General features: G+C 42.3%; 1 protein-coding gene across 4 annotated transcripts in view; it reads left to right on the top strand.

The window, feature by feature from the left end:
* Positions 1-13,409, top strand: part of LOC310826547 (guanine nucleotide-binding protein G(t) subunit alpha-3) — a 53,156-nt gene that overhangs the window by 6,989 nt on the left and 32,758 nt on the right. The window contains exon 1 of one of the 4 annotated variants that reach the window (XM_083701626.1): positions 7,344-7,374. The exons of the other annotated variants lie outside the window; for them this stretch is intronic. Within the exon in view, the coding sequence (XP_083557752.1) occupies positions 7,359-7,374 (16 nt within the window). The 5' untranslated portion in view covers positions 7,344-7,358. Of the gene's footprint in view, positions 1-7,343; positions 7,375-13,409 lie in introns of those variants that run through there. 4 annotated transcript variants of the gene reach the window in all.

Below are 13,409 nucleotides of genomic sequence, written 5' to 3'. Positions count from 1 at the left end.
ACATCTGAATACTGTTCCACCAGGGATGGCCCACCCCGTCTCCTGCCTGAGGTGAAATGTGAATGTGCCCCCCCCCCTCTTTGTAGCCTCACATATTGCGGTCATGTGGCAGCAGTGAAATTTTGCTGGAAGCTGCAGCTGCTGCCACTGCCACCAATACCATAAAACTCTGGCAGCAGCCAGGGTGGGGTTTCCCTGTGGGGGCACTGCCCCATGGGATCCTGCCACCCAAGGCAAACTGATATGCCTCTTGAGCGAACTGGCTCTGTGTTCCATACAGGGCATACAGAAAAATAGCATACAGAAAAACTGAATAAAAAAATAAATAAATAGCATGTCTGGAAGAAGGTGGACTGAATACTTTTCCGTGGCAAGCTACTTCCTGTGAGAATGACCCAAAACTGATAAAGCATGAAGTAATATATTCCATAAAAAGCCATCACCCACCATCATTTGGACAGCCAAAGCCACCCCCCACCTTTGTCAATAAGCCCTCTTCTTTGGGGAGGTTCGCATGTAAATAGGAAGTAATGACAATGTTAGGAAATTGCCTCAGGTTAATAGCCTGCATGCCTTTATAGAACAAATGTTATTTTCACCACCTAATGTAAGTCAAAGTGCAGGGACTCTGCAAAAACACTATCAACATGTTGGCTGTAGTAAGCAAACAAAACAGAAGAAGCTCAAGTTAACCATGCCCATTCAGCACTCGGAAAATTCTGATCTAATAAATATAATGCTTTATGGTTAATTCATGGGAACTTTTTTTTGACACACACCTTTATGAAGAGTAAACCCTTTTGCACTGAGTTGGTAACACAGCCATGTTATCACACCAGAACCAGTGGTTTCTAACTTGGCCTGGGGGTGGGGCTCAAACGGCTGATCAACCTTTCTGTTCACTTTGTAGTAATGGATGCACTGCTCCCCTCAAATCTGAAGGCAGCCCAACTATTTTTCCATCTTGACAAGAAATTTTGTCTGATTTTTATGTGAAGTGCTACCAGCCTTATCCCCATTCAGGTACTTTGCCTCCAGATGCATGCTAAACATGTGGAGGAGGAGAAGCTCCCACTGGCTCTGCCCCAATGTTGCATGCCCCAGTTGCTCCCTCTTACTGGGGCTGCCACAGAGCCCCCAGGCAAGGCCCCCATGTGGGAGACGGCAGGCACAGTGGGTGCCACTGGAGCACCCAGCACAGACAAAGAGGCCACTGTGTGAGCCCTGACTGGCAGTGCACTGGCTTCTGGGCCAGACCAGTAGGGCTTCCTATAGGTGAGCTGCAGCACCCGCCCCTTTTGTGTCTTGTCCTGGGCACTGACAATCAACACTACACACTGAGTGGATAGGCTCCCATTCCATCTTGATGGGCTTAGCATATGCATGGAACCAAGTCCAGAATGAAGAACTTAGGCGAAGGAGGAGGTCTGTAAGATACTGTGGCCTTAGATCAAAGCATGTATCCAAAGCAGTACCCTCCAGATGTTGGACTGAAACTACCATCAGTCTCAATCAACACTGACCATGCTGACTGGGGCTGGTGGGAGCTGGGATTCACAACATTTGGAGAAGACCACATTGGCTACCCCAGTCTAGAGTAATATTGCTCATATAACCAGGATCCGATACAAAGCATGCCAGCAATCCAAGTTTAGAAGGTTAGTGGCCCATGTAGTACTGGAAACATTAGAGGGGGGCAGAGCTTCAAAGCTCCAGGCTGAGTTGGATTTATTTATAACAGTGATAGAAAACTGATGGACCACATGTCTGACCACTAGACATGTGAGTTGGAGTACAACAATCTCTCTCTCTCTATATATATATATATAATTTGCATTTTTAATACAGAACAAAACACACACCTCCCACATCCCCTTCTCTCCATCCACCAATTGTTCAACTTTCATTTCAGTCACAACATACAACTAAATACCTAGTGACTCCCCTTCCATCCTTTTCCTGGTTTCTTTACTTTTCTACTAAATTGCATATTCCAAATTTGTCATCTTCAAATTTCTTCCTCTGTTAAATTCTACTAACTCCCATTCTGCTGGATTTACTCAATGCCTGTTACGTTATTTACATTTTTATACTGATTCTTAAAATAGTCAATAAACATTTTCCAATTCTCCTTATATTCTTTATCATCCTTTTCTCTTATCCTATTTGCTGTACCTGGCAATTCAGCATATTCAAGCATTATAAACTGCCACTCTTCCTTAATGGGTACTGTACTCATTCTCCACTTTTGTGCCAATAAAACTATAGCCGCAGTGGTGGCATATAATAATAATTTTGGTTTTTTAGGGACTTCTGTTGTTACCATTCCAAAAAGGAATGTATCAGGCTTTTGTGGGAAGGTGTTGTTTTTTTTAAAATATCTTTGCTTAATTCGTTGTAAATTATTTCCCAGAATTCCCTGATTACTTTACAGGACCACCACATGTGGAAAAAGGATACCTCTACTTCATTGCATTTCCAACATGTATCTTTTTCTTTTTAAAACATTATCTCTAGTTTGGGAGGTGTTGAGTAGCATCTGTGTGTCATTTTCATCATATTTTCCTTTAATGCATAACATGCCATAAAATTCATGTTTACCGTCCATAGATTCTCCCACAGCTCATAATCAATGTTATGGCCCATACCCTGTGCCCACTTAATCATAATTGATTTCACAAATTCCTCTTTTGTATCCCACTCTAGCAGCACTTTGTACATTTTTGATAATACTTTTAACTAATAAATCCCTTGTAAATTGGGAAAATCCATTTTTTTATGCATTTTAAACAGTTGGTTAATCGGATGTATCTGTAACCAATCTGTTAGTAATTTTTTTAATACCTCGGGATTTTTCTTTTTTCTTCTTTTTAAAAAATATTTTATTTTTTACCAACCACCAAAACACAAACAGTGAAACCTCCCAGGCAGCTGATACATTGGGTATACAATATTCAATAATATACATATTCAATAATATTCAATAATAACATATTCAAATTAACCATATGCTCACTTCTATATACCTTAACACTCCTCCTTCCACAAGGTTTATTTTACTTTTAACATGTTAATTGCCCCAAATTGTTCCAAGCTACTCAAATATCTTCTCAAACCAATCCTCCTCTTTCTCACTGACCTTAAACCCTTTCATTCTATGTATCTTCACAGTTAGGTACAGTGGTACCTCGGGTTAAGTACTTAATTTGTTCCAGAGGTCCGTTCTTAACCTGAAACTGTTCTTAACCTGAAGCACCTCTTTAGCTAATGGGGCCTCCTGCTGCCGCTGCGCCGCTGGAGCACGATTTCTGTTCTCATCCTGAAGCAAAGTTCTTAACCCGAGGTACTATTTCTCGGTTAGCGGAGTGTGTAACCTGAAGCGTATGTAACCTGAAGTGTATGTAACCCGAGGTACCACTGTATTTTAAAATTATAATATTATTCACTTTTTTCCTCCATTGGTTCACCCCTAGCTCTTCTGCATTTTACTCGCTATAACCTGTCTGGCTGCAATTACTATCAATTTTACCCATTCACATTCCTCTTTTGTTTTTAACTCGGTACTACTCAGGGTAATAAGAACCATTAATTTAGTTATTTCCATGTTCCTTCCCACAATTCCCAATATTTCTATACCAATCTGTTTCCAAAATTCATTAACTAACAGACAATCCCACCACATATGACTGTACGTTCCCATCACTCCACATTTCCTCCAGCAATTCTTACTTCCAGATTTTGTAAAATGATATACCCTTACTGGTATATAGTACCATTTTTGTACCAACTTCAACCCCTGTTCCTGGATTATCCTAGAGGTCGCTACAAAGGGTGGTTGTCGAAAGATTCTTTCCCAATCTTCATCTAAAATCAGTTCCTGAGTAGCTAACCTCCAATATTCTTTCAAACTTTCCTTTGGTGATTTCCCCTTGTTTAATAACACCTTATACTGTACAATTTTGAAACTATTTTGGCCCTATCTGTCCTATATCCTTTCACTAATTCTTCGAAGGGTGTAATAATTATTTTACTACATTTTTAAACTTCTTCTTCCTTTAGCAGAGAGGAAATTTGTCTTTTCTGTAACCAATTCATTTTATTCCAAATACCACTTTCCTGTTCCATTGTACCTTGTATTCCCCAACTATTCTCCATCTCAATTCTCCATCTCCTCAATATATCCTTTAATTTATCCCCTACCTCCTTTGGGATGAGCTCCCATAACGGGGCCATTTTATCATAATACCACATTTTGGTAAGGGAAGAGAGGTCAGGAAAAAGCTCCCTTTTCCAGTTCTCCCATACCCAAATGGACCCCGTAAATGTTGATATTTTATATACTTCCCTTTTCCTTTTCCTCCTATCAAATATTCTTATTTTCCCTCCTACTACTTCCAAATTCTCCCGCTCAATACACCCCAAATCTTCCCCCTGTTCTCCCTCCAACCACTTGATGGCCTCGATGGCCCTTGTGGTCTCTTCCAACTCTATGATTCTATGATTCTATAAGATGCCTCAGTTGGTAGGCTTTGTAATATAAAACCAAGTTGGTAATCCCCCATCTTCCATCTTGGATCCTATGATACCTATAGCTTCCTGCCGTCCTTGGTTTCTTAGATGCAAAAACAAACCTATCAGTTTTCCCTTGCCACTCTTTCAATATTCATTCCACTATGTGCCAGGATAATACATAAAAAAGATACATTAATCTGGGTAATAAAAACATTTTAACTAATGCAATTCTTGTACTAATTGATTCCTTCCTTTTCTCCCATATTTTCAATTTTGACTGAATACTGCTCCAAGTTTTTTATAATTATATTCAAATATTTTCTTCACATTTTTAGTTATCCTTACCCCTAAATATTTCACCATCTTATTTGCTATAGGAATACCCAATAATTTAGAGGCTTCTAGTTGAATTTTAGGTTTCACATTTAAACATATAATTGATGATTTATTAAAATTAACTTTTAACCCTGATACTTTTGAAAATCCTTGCAAAATTCTTTTTAATGGCACCATTGGGGTCCCCAGGTCCCTAACTGTCACCATCATGTCATCCGCATACATTGTCAATAACTCCCCTTCTGTTCTCCCTTTCCCTGGGATTTGAAATCCTTTAATCTCATTATTCTTTTTGAGTTTAATTACTAATGGTTCCAGTGCTAAAATAAAGAGCATGGGAGAAAGTGGGCATCCTTGCTTTGTACCACTTAAACAAAAATATTACGAATTTGAAGGGAAAGGAGGGGAAATATTGGCAAATAAAATTAAGAATGATCAGGTAAGGAAAAATATTAGAGCTATTAGAGATAATAAAGGGGAATTGGAAAAAGACCCTAAGAAAATATTGGAGACCTTTTTAGGTTTCTGTAATAGATTGTATGCAAATAAAGGAATTAAAGACAAAGAGGTGGATCAATTTTGTGAAGGATTGGAACTCCCAGAATTAAATGAAGAAAATAGAAGGGAATTGGATAAGGATATATCAGAGGAGGAAGTTAGCTCAGCAATCGACTCTATGAATGTGCAATCGGCACCAGGACTGGATGGGTTCAATGTGGTGTTCTATAGGCATTATAAGAATATAATTGTTGCCACATATACTGTGTTGATGAACCCTACTCAGCTTATTTTGCTAACCTCTTGAGAATGGGTCACACCCACTCTGATATGATCTTCTATTCTTTGAACTGGAACTTGTTTTCTGCTTGACGCACCTATAACCTGAATGAGGATCTGACCTCACTTTGTAGATAATATGTCTGTGTATTGATCAAATGATGGATCTCCATGAAATATACTTGGAGTTAAGAGTGGATTTCCTGCTCTTTATTCATCTCATTGTGGTGAGGAGGAATGGAAGTTCCCCCAGAATGTCTGTCTTATATGCATTATTTACACAATGGGCCCCACGTGATTGGCTAATTCCGGGATTCTCCTGTAGGCCAATCAGGTTGCGGATTCCCTTTCACCTGGAGCTGGAGTGGGTGGCTCCTGTGAACCAATCACACTGCTGCATTCTGAGTCCTATTGTTCTAGGACCAATCAGACTGCTGCCTTTTGGATCCTATTCAACTCAGTTCATAACACTCCAGCTGCAGAAAACCCATCTGTCAATGTTGGCAGTATCCTACAAAAACTTACGCTTTGGTATATTTGTTAGTCTTAAGACTCTATGGGTGCTTTGTGATGAGCATTTACTGTTTATTGTTGGATCAGTGCTCATCACATAGACAATTTTTTGCAGTGTCCATGATGGATAAATTTAAAAGGGGTTCTTAGACTGGATGAATCCTTCACAGAAACCCCAAAGAAAAGGATGTGGGCTCCAAGTGAAAGAATAGGCCTTTATTGAATACAAATGTATGTAGGATCAGCTTCCTAAAATAAATCAGGAAGCTGCTGCCAGGAACCATATCCAAAGCAACGATCCTTATTCACCTCCAGATTACACATGTAAATTCTATTCACCAATCAAAGGGTCACACCAATCTTCCCATAGCAGTTGTAACTCAGTGTCATCATCTTGAACCAACTAAAATCATTTAGCTCTTTAGATAAGCCCTTATCATATCATATAATTATATATAACCATTTTTCAGTGTTTTTCTTTATTAATACTTTTTTGCTTTGCCTCCCTCTTCCTCCTGCCTGAAAGCAATGAGCTCTGGGCTCATCCCACCTCTGGGCTCATTCATGACTGTCTGTACCTAGTTCATCAAAATCCCATTAAATATGCCAAATTTAGCTGGGGCCTAATCAGGGGCCCAGCCCCAGTAAGTGAGCAAAGGGTATTGCTACAGTCCTAGCCACAAATATGCCATTCTATTTTTTCTTATTTCTTTCAAATTCCTCAGAGGGGTGGGCCTCATGTATTTTAGACAGGAAACACATTATTCCTGTATCGAAGCATTCAGGGAGGCATAATGCAATGCTAATTGCTTTTAGGGATAAGTGGTAAGCTTTTGTTTTCATCTGAAGCTGCAATGTAACACTTGTGGGCGAAGGTCCCCTTGAGAGGAAATGTTTCCGTCATGTTCATTGTCATAGTAGATGCTGTACACAGGAACGTGGGAAACATTCACTGGGATCGGGGCCAAGGATGTCCCTTTTAGCAGGACTGGAGCAAAGCCAAAGTGATGACACTGGCACACTTGGACAGCTGCCAGGGCTCACTGTTGATGCTTGCCCAGCTCTCCCTTGAAATATGCAGATATGAACTCCAAACATTGCCATTCAGCTGGCTCTTTCTTCTCTCTTCATTTCCCTCAGGGTCTCTGATGTAGCACCAATTTGGGGAGTTGTGGGAGATAAAAAGGGTGGCTGAACACCCTTTAGTGAAGCTTGGAACGATGCCACTGCAACCAGGTAATCTCACCACCAGAGGAAGCGGGTCCATCAGAGGATGCGTAACGCTTCCTTAGATCTCGAGCTGACCCTCCATAGGCCATGGCGGAGCATCAGCCTTACCTGCGGAGGTCACAGGTTGAATGTTTCCTGCCTGAAATCTTAAGAGAGTAGCTGCCAGTCATTGGAGACAATACTGAGCTGCTGAGGCAGATGGGACAATTGTCTTTTTTTAAAAAAAATAATATTTATTAAGGTTTTGAAAGGTTACAAAATTAAAGAAAAAGAAAAGGAAAAAACAAAAATACAAAAATACAGAGAAATAAAAAACAATTAAGAAAAAACAAAACAAATCAATCCTTCCATAACTTATCTTTCATTTGCTTGTTTCCTTCACCTCCTCACACCTCCCTTTTTTGTATTCTAGTTCAATTAGCTATTTCAGCAAATCCTTTCCATCTTTGTTTTTATCCTAATAATTTATCTTAATATAATGTACCGTAGCTTTACATTCTTACCAGTTAACAATCTATTTTTACTTAATCTTTTATAACATTTCTGCTAAAACCACATAACTTCATTCCAACATCCTTCTAACATTCCTTAATTTTACAATGTTTCTGTAAATAAACTTTAAATTTCTTCCAATCTTCTTCCACCGACTCTTCTCCCTGGTCTCGGATTCTGCCAGTCATTTCCGCCAGTCCATCACCTTCATCTCGGATGGGACAATTGTCTAGCTCATTATATGGCAGCTTCATCTATTCTTAACTAGGCAGGAGTAAAATGGGAAAGCACCTTTGGCAGGGGAGAATCCTGAAAAGGGATCTGTTTCAGCAATTCCAGGCTGTGTGTTACACTGTTGCCTTGAAAATAATTTGCTTGCGGACAGTGTGAGTCACTGACAAGGATGCCCGCGAGGGATAAGCAAGACCAGGCTTGACCAAACAACAGCTTCACCTCCCCACGTCAGCTTACAAGAGCTGCCAGGAGTCTAAGGCCAACAATACCAGAATGGTCCAATGGGTCCCAGCTGTAATTATCTACATGCCAACAGGAAGGCATTATTCCTGGCTTGAAGAAGGTATGGCAGGGATAGAGAGAAAGCAGTTTAATGCCAGACAATGGAGAAGGCACACCTTTATTGAGGTTTTGGTGGCCCTGGACATGGGCGAGGGAGAAACAATAATACCTGGCACCAGTTCAAAGTGTTTCACATGCACTTCTCAAGAATCCCTGCAAAAGCCCCATAGATTATCCCTATTAAATATGGAAGGCTGGAGCTGCTTTATGAAAGCACTTTATGAAACCACCTGCTAAGTTCACAACTAAGGTGAGGTCTGAATCAAAATTTCATGGCTCATACAGCTGGCAACTACCATATGCTTGCTCTGAGAAGGTTTGCCAAGACATGAGCACGATCCAGATCCAGTTGCAGTAGTGAGATTCCCTGTTTATTTACTTATAAAACCATTTCTGTGCCATCCTGCCACAAAATATCATGGCTATTTGCAATATTCAAACATAAAACACCATTTCAACAACAACAAAAGTACAGTTCATTAGGTCTGCTGACACAAAAAGGTATTCAAAAGGCACCTGGAAGTCAAAGGGGAGGCGGGCTGCCCAATCTCTGCCAGAAGTGTGTTCCACAACATGTGAACAACATTGTGAATTGCCCAAACTCTTATCTGAGGCCAGTTGGTCCTCCGCAACAGGAGGAACCACTAACAGTGCTCCTCTGGATCCTGAGGTGGTCCTTAAGGGAACCTTGGCCCAAGTTGTTCAGGGCTCTGTAGAGCAACACAGGAGCCTCTAATATGGCCCAGGAGCATAAAGGAAGAGCCCAATCCTTTTTATTGCCTGGGCAAAAAGTGGGAAGGGGTGTTTCCCCCCCCCCCCAATTGAGGGCCATCAGGGAGCTACATGACAGTAGTGGACAGGGACACTTCCACAACAGTGGAAGTGGGGTGCAAGGGGGCAGTGTCTCAGCCTCTCACACCACTTGGATTGCTAGTTTCATTTTTTTTAAAGCATGTTTCTAGCATTTGTGGAACCTGAGATATGAGGGGGAATGTATAGGCACTGTTCTTCTCTTCTTCTTTTTTGTAAAATATTAGCCTGTGTTCCCCTTTCAGTGTATTACTGACCTTCCCACAGGAGAAAAAAATCTCTCTCTCTCTCTCTCTCTCTCTCTCTCTCTCTCTCTCTCTCTTGTACCCTTCCCACATGCATTCCTACACATTCACACACAGTGCATGCCCTCCAACATTTCTCTGATGAAAATAGTGACATCCTAAGGAAAAGCGGGACATTCCAGGATCAAATCAGAAACCAGGACGGCTTCTCTAAATCAGGGACATCACTGGAAAATAGGGACACTTGGAAGGTCTGATAGTGTTCACACAAATCCATGCTCACACAAAGCCATGTTCACACATTATACTGTGTGTGTGTGTGTGTGTGTGTGTGTGTGTGTAGTGATCTTTGTGGAGATGCCAACATAGTATTTTCCTATGTTTCTATATATGCTATAAGCCACCCAGAGTGACTCGGGGAACCCAGACAGATGGGCGGGGTATAAATAATAAAATATTTATTATTAATATTATGTGGGAAAGGAAGGGTTAATCCATTCCTACTAACTGTAGTCTCCACAGAGCTCCCCCCCCCCACCATTCACGTGGCAATTAAATTTGAAAACAATTGCCATGAATATTCAAGCCTAATTGCCACACTGAAGGGGGTGGACAGCGGAGGGTCACAATGCATACGAAGGAAGCTGTAATACCATTTAAAACCCACCCCATGCTCTGCCTTCATCCAAATGATCTGCATGGAAATTAGGTTTAAGATCAGCTTCCAGTGGAGAAGCCTCATTGCTGTGCCCGGAGCAAGCCAAGAAGAGGAGTCCGTAGGCTGGATTGTGGGTGGCAGGCAGCTGTACAGGCCGCATCCCACCCCCAGGACTGAAGTAAACATAAATGTAAAGATGAAAGAACTTCTTTAGATATGGAAAGCAACGAATGAGCTATGCCTAAACAGCATACTTATAAATATTTGTGCCCATTTCCCCTCATATTATTGGAGGAAAGGTAAGAGGAAAGGTTGTGTTCTTATTGTTCCATTTTGTGTACCAAAGCACGGTGGGGGGACTGATGGATTGCACAGCCTTAGGTGCTACAATGGGAATGGGTGTATTCCGGAAGTAGATGTTCTTTACACGGCCCTTCCCCACCGCCCTCTTGTAAATACACCAGTTAACTGCAATCTTGTCTGAAGGCTTACACCCAGACCTGCCGCAAATACAATGCAAAGGCAAACCTAGGAGGATAAATGCCAGCTGCCTTGAAGCAACAGGAAAGCCTCATTTCCCTCCTCCCAAAATAAGACTGGAAAACGTACCTCAGGAGCAGCACAGCAGCTAATGGTTAATGCCTAGCCTTGATCATCTGATCCAAAAGTTAGTGGCTTTCCCCCCCATAAATGTCCTCAAAGCTATATGAGGAGCTCCATTCAGAACCTTTGCCACAAATTGCCCTAAATTTTATGTGTAAACCAGAGTTGTTGTTGTTCTTCTTTTAAGTTGTTGACTAAGGTCACTTCCAAGCAGCCTGTTTATGGAATATTCCTGCTGGTTAGTTTGCAGAAATTTGCAGGGAGGTTAAACAACACTGGGTATTTATTGAGTGTTCCTTCTGATTTGTTTGTGAGGAGGTTATATGATAAGGCATCAAACAATCATTACTCCATAGAGCATTTCCCCTTTTCTTTCCTTTTTGTGAAATGTCAGAGTGTGGGGTTGGGGAGGGGGACAGTTTTGCTGCATAAGATGCCAAATCAATCTTAACTGAACAAACTGAATTTGTTGGCATGAGATTGAACCCAAACCTTAAAATAGTGACTGCCTAGAAGCACCCTAAATGCAGGGGATCCAGAACATGGCAACAAGTTTGCAGACTGGTCAGTATGAAATTATTGTGGCAGTACTTGGACATTTTCATTGGCTTCAGTCACAGGTGGCTGGTGCCCATCAGAACTGGTAGGGCATAAAGCAGAAAGATGGAGCTAGAGTCAGTGACAGGCAAAGCCAACTAATTCTAATGTTGTCCCCATTTTCATAGAATCAAAAAATTGTATACAGTGGTACCCCGCAAGACGAACGCCTCGGAAGACGAAAAACTCGCTAGACGAAGGAGTTTTTCGTTTACTAAGCCGCTTCGCAAGACGCATTTCCCTATGGGCTTGCTTCGCAAAAAGAAGCTTGCCCCGCAAGCTCCGGGGATAGCGGGGAAGCGCAGCGCGTCTTCCCCTCTGTCCCCAGACCTCTTTTGAAGCAAGGGGCGGCAACGGGGAGAAGATCGCTTCTCCCCGTTGCCAGCCACGCAATCTCCGGGGACAGAGGGGAAGGCGCGCGCCCCTTTTGAACCAAGGGGCGGCAACGGGGAGAAGCGATCTTCTCCCCGCCACCCCTTGCTTTAAACAGGTCCGGGGACAGAGGGGAAGGCGCGCACGCCTTCCCCTCTGTCCCCGGAGATTGCGGGTCAGGCAACGGGGAGAAGCAATCTTCTCCCCGCTGCCCCTTGCTTTAAAACACGTCCGGGGACAGAGGGGAAGGCGCGCGGCGCTTCCCCTCTGTCCCCGGACGGTCTCCATAGGAACGCATTGATTGATTTTCATTGCATTCCTATGGGAAACCGTGCTTCGCAAGACGAAAAACTCACCAGAAGAAAAAACTTGCGGAATGAATGAATTTTGTCTTGCGAGGCACCACTGTAGTGGAAGGGACCCCAAGGGTCATCTAGTCCAACCTCAGGAATCTCAACTAGATCATGCATGACAAATGGCCATCCAACCTTTGCTTAAAAGCCTCCAAGGAAGGAAAGTCTATCACCCCTTGTGGGACTCCGTACCACTGTCAAACAGCTCTTACTGTCTGAAAGTCATTCCTGATGTTTAGTTGGAATCTCCTTTATTGTAACTTGAATCCATTGGTTCTGGCCCTAACCTCATGAGCAGGAGAAAACAAGCTTGCACCATCTTCCATGTGAGAGTCGTTGAGATATTTGAAGATGGCTATCTTATCTCCTTATCATACAAATTGCCTCAGCCATTTCTCATAAGGCTTGTTTTCCAGAACCGTCATCTTGGTCACCCTCTCCTCTGCACACATTCCAGTTTGTCAAAATCCTTCTTAAATTGTTATGCCCAGAACTGGACACAGCATTCCAGGTGTGGTCTGAACAAGGCAGAATAGAGTGGTACTGTTACTTCCCTTGATCTGGATGCTTCTGTTGATGATGTCTAGAATAACATTAGCTTTTTTTTTTTGCTGCTGTATCATATTAAACTTGTGGTCTACCAAGACCGCTATATCCTTTTCACATGTACTGCTAGTAAGCCAGGTGTCCCCCATTTTATAATTGTGCAGCTGGTTTTTGCTGACTAAGTGTAAAACCTTACATTTGTCCCTACTGAAATTCATTTTGGCCCGGCTCTTCAATCTCTTAAGGTCATCTTGAATCCCAATTCTGTCCTCTGTAGCATTGGCTCTCCCTCCCAGTTTGGTGTCATCTGCAAATTTGATAGGCAGCCCCTTGATACCCTCACGCTAGTTATTTATAAAGCTCTTGAACAACAATGGGCCCAAGGTGGAACCGTGCGGCACCCCACTTGTCACTTGTTTCCGGGATGACGAGGAACCATTGATTAGCCAGTTCCACCCTCTGGGCTGGTTATAAGAAAAAGGCAGACATGTGGGGTCTGAATGAGGTCAGAATGACGTTGGTGTGGCAGTGCCCCATTGCCCTAATGAGCCAGCCTCTTGACTTGTGTGCTTACCTGAACTTTTGTAGATGCCCGCCTACCTGTCCCTTTTAATATCTACTGTCATGAACTGAATGAAATTAGGCCTATTGTCCCAGGAGAAGCTGCAGGATCAAGAGTGGGAAGAATCCATAAATGAAAGCCTGGCTAAATCCAGATGGTTACAAGAATTAAGACGGCAAGAGGTTCGTTTCAGGGAGTTGCGTCTCATATACATAATGCTTTGACCT

Source organism: Podarcis gaigeae (assembly GCF_964106915.1).
Source record: "Podarcis gaigeae genome assembly, chromosome: 10".
In the NCBI taxonomy this organism is placed as follows: domain Eukaryota; kingdom Metazoa; phylum Chordata; class Lepidosauria; order Squamata; family Lacertidae; genus Podarcis; species Podarcis gaigeae.
Note: the sequence above shows the minus strand (reverse complement) of the source record. Positions and strands in the feature narration are given on the sequence as shown.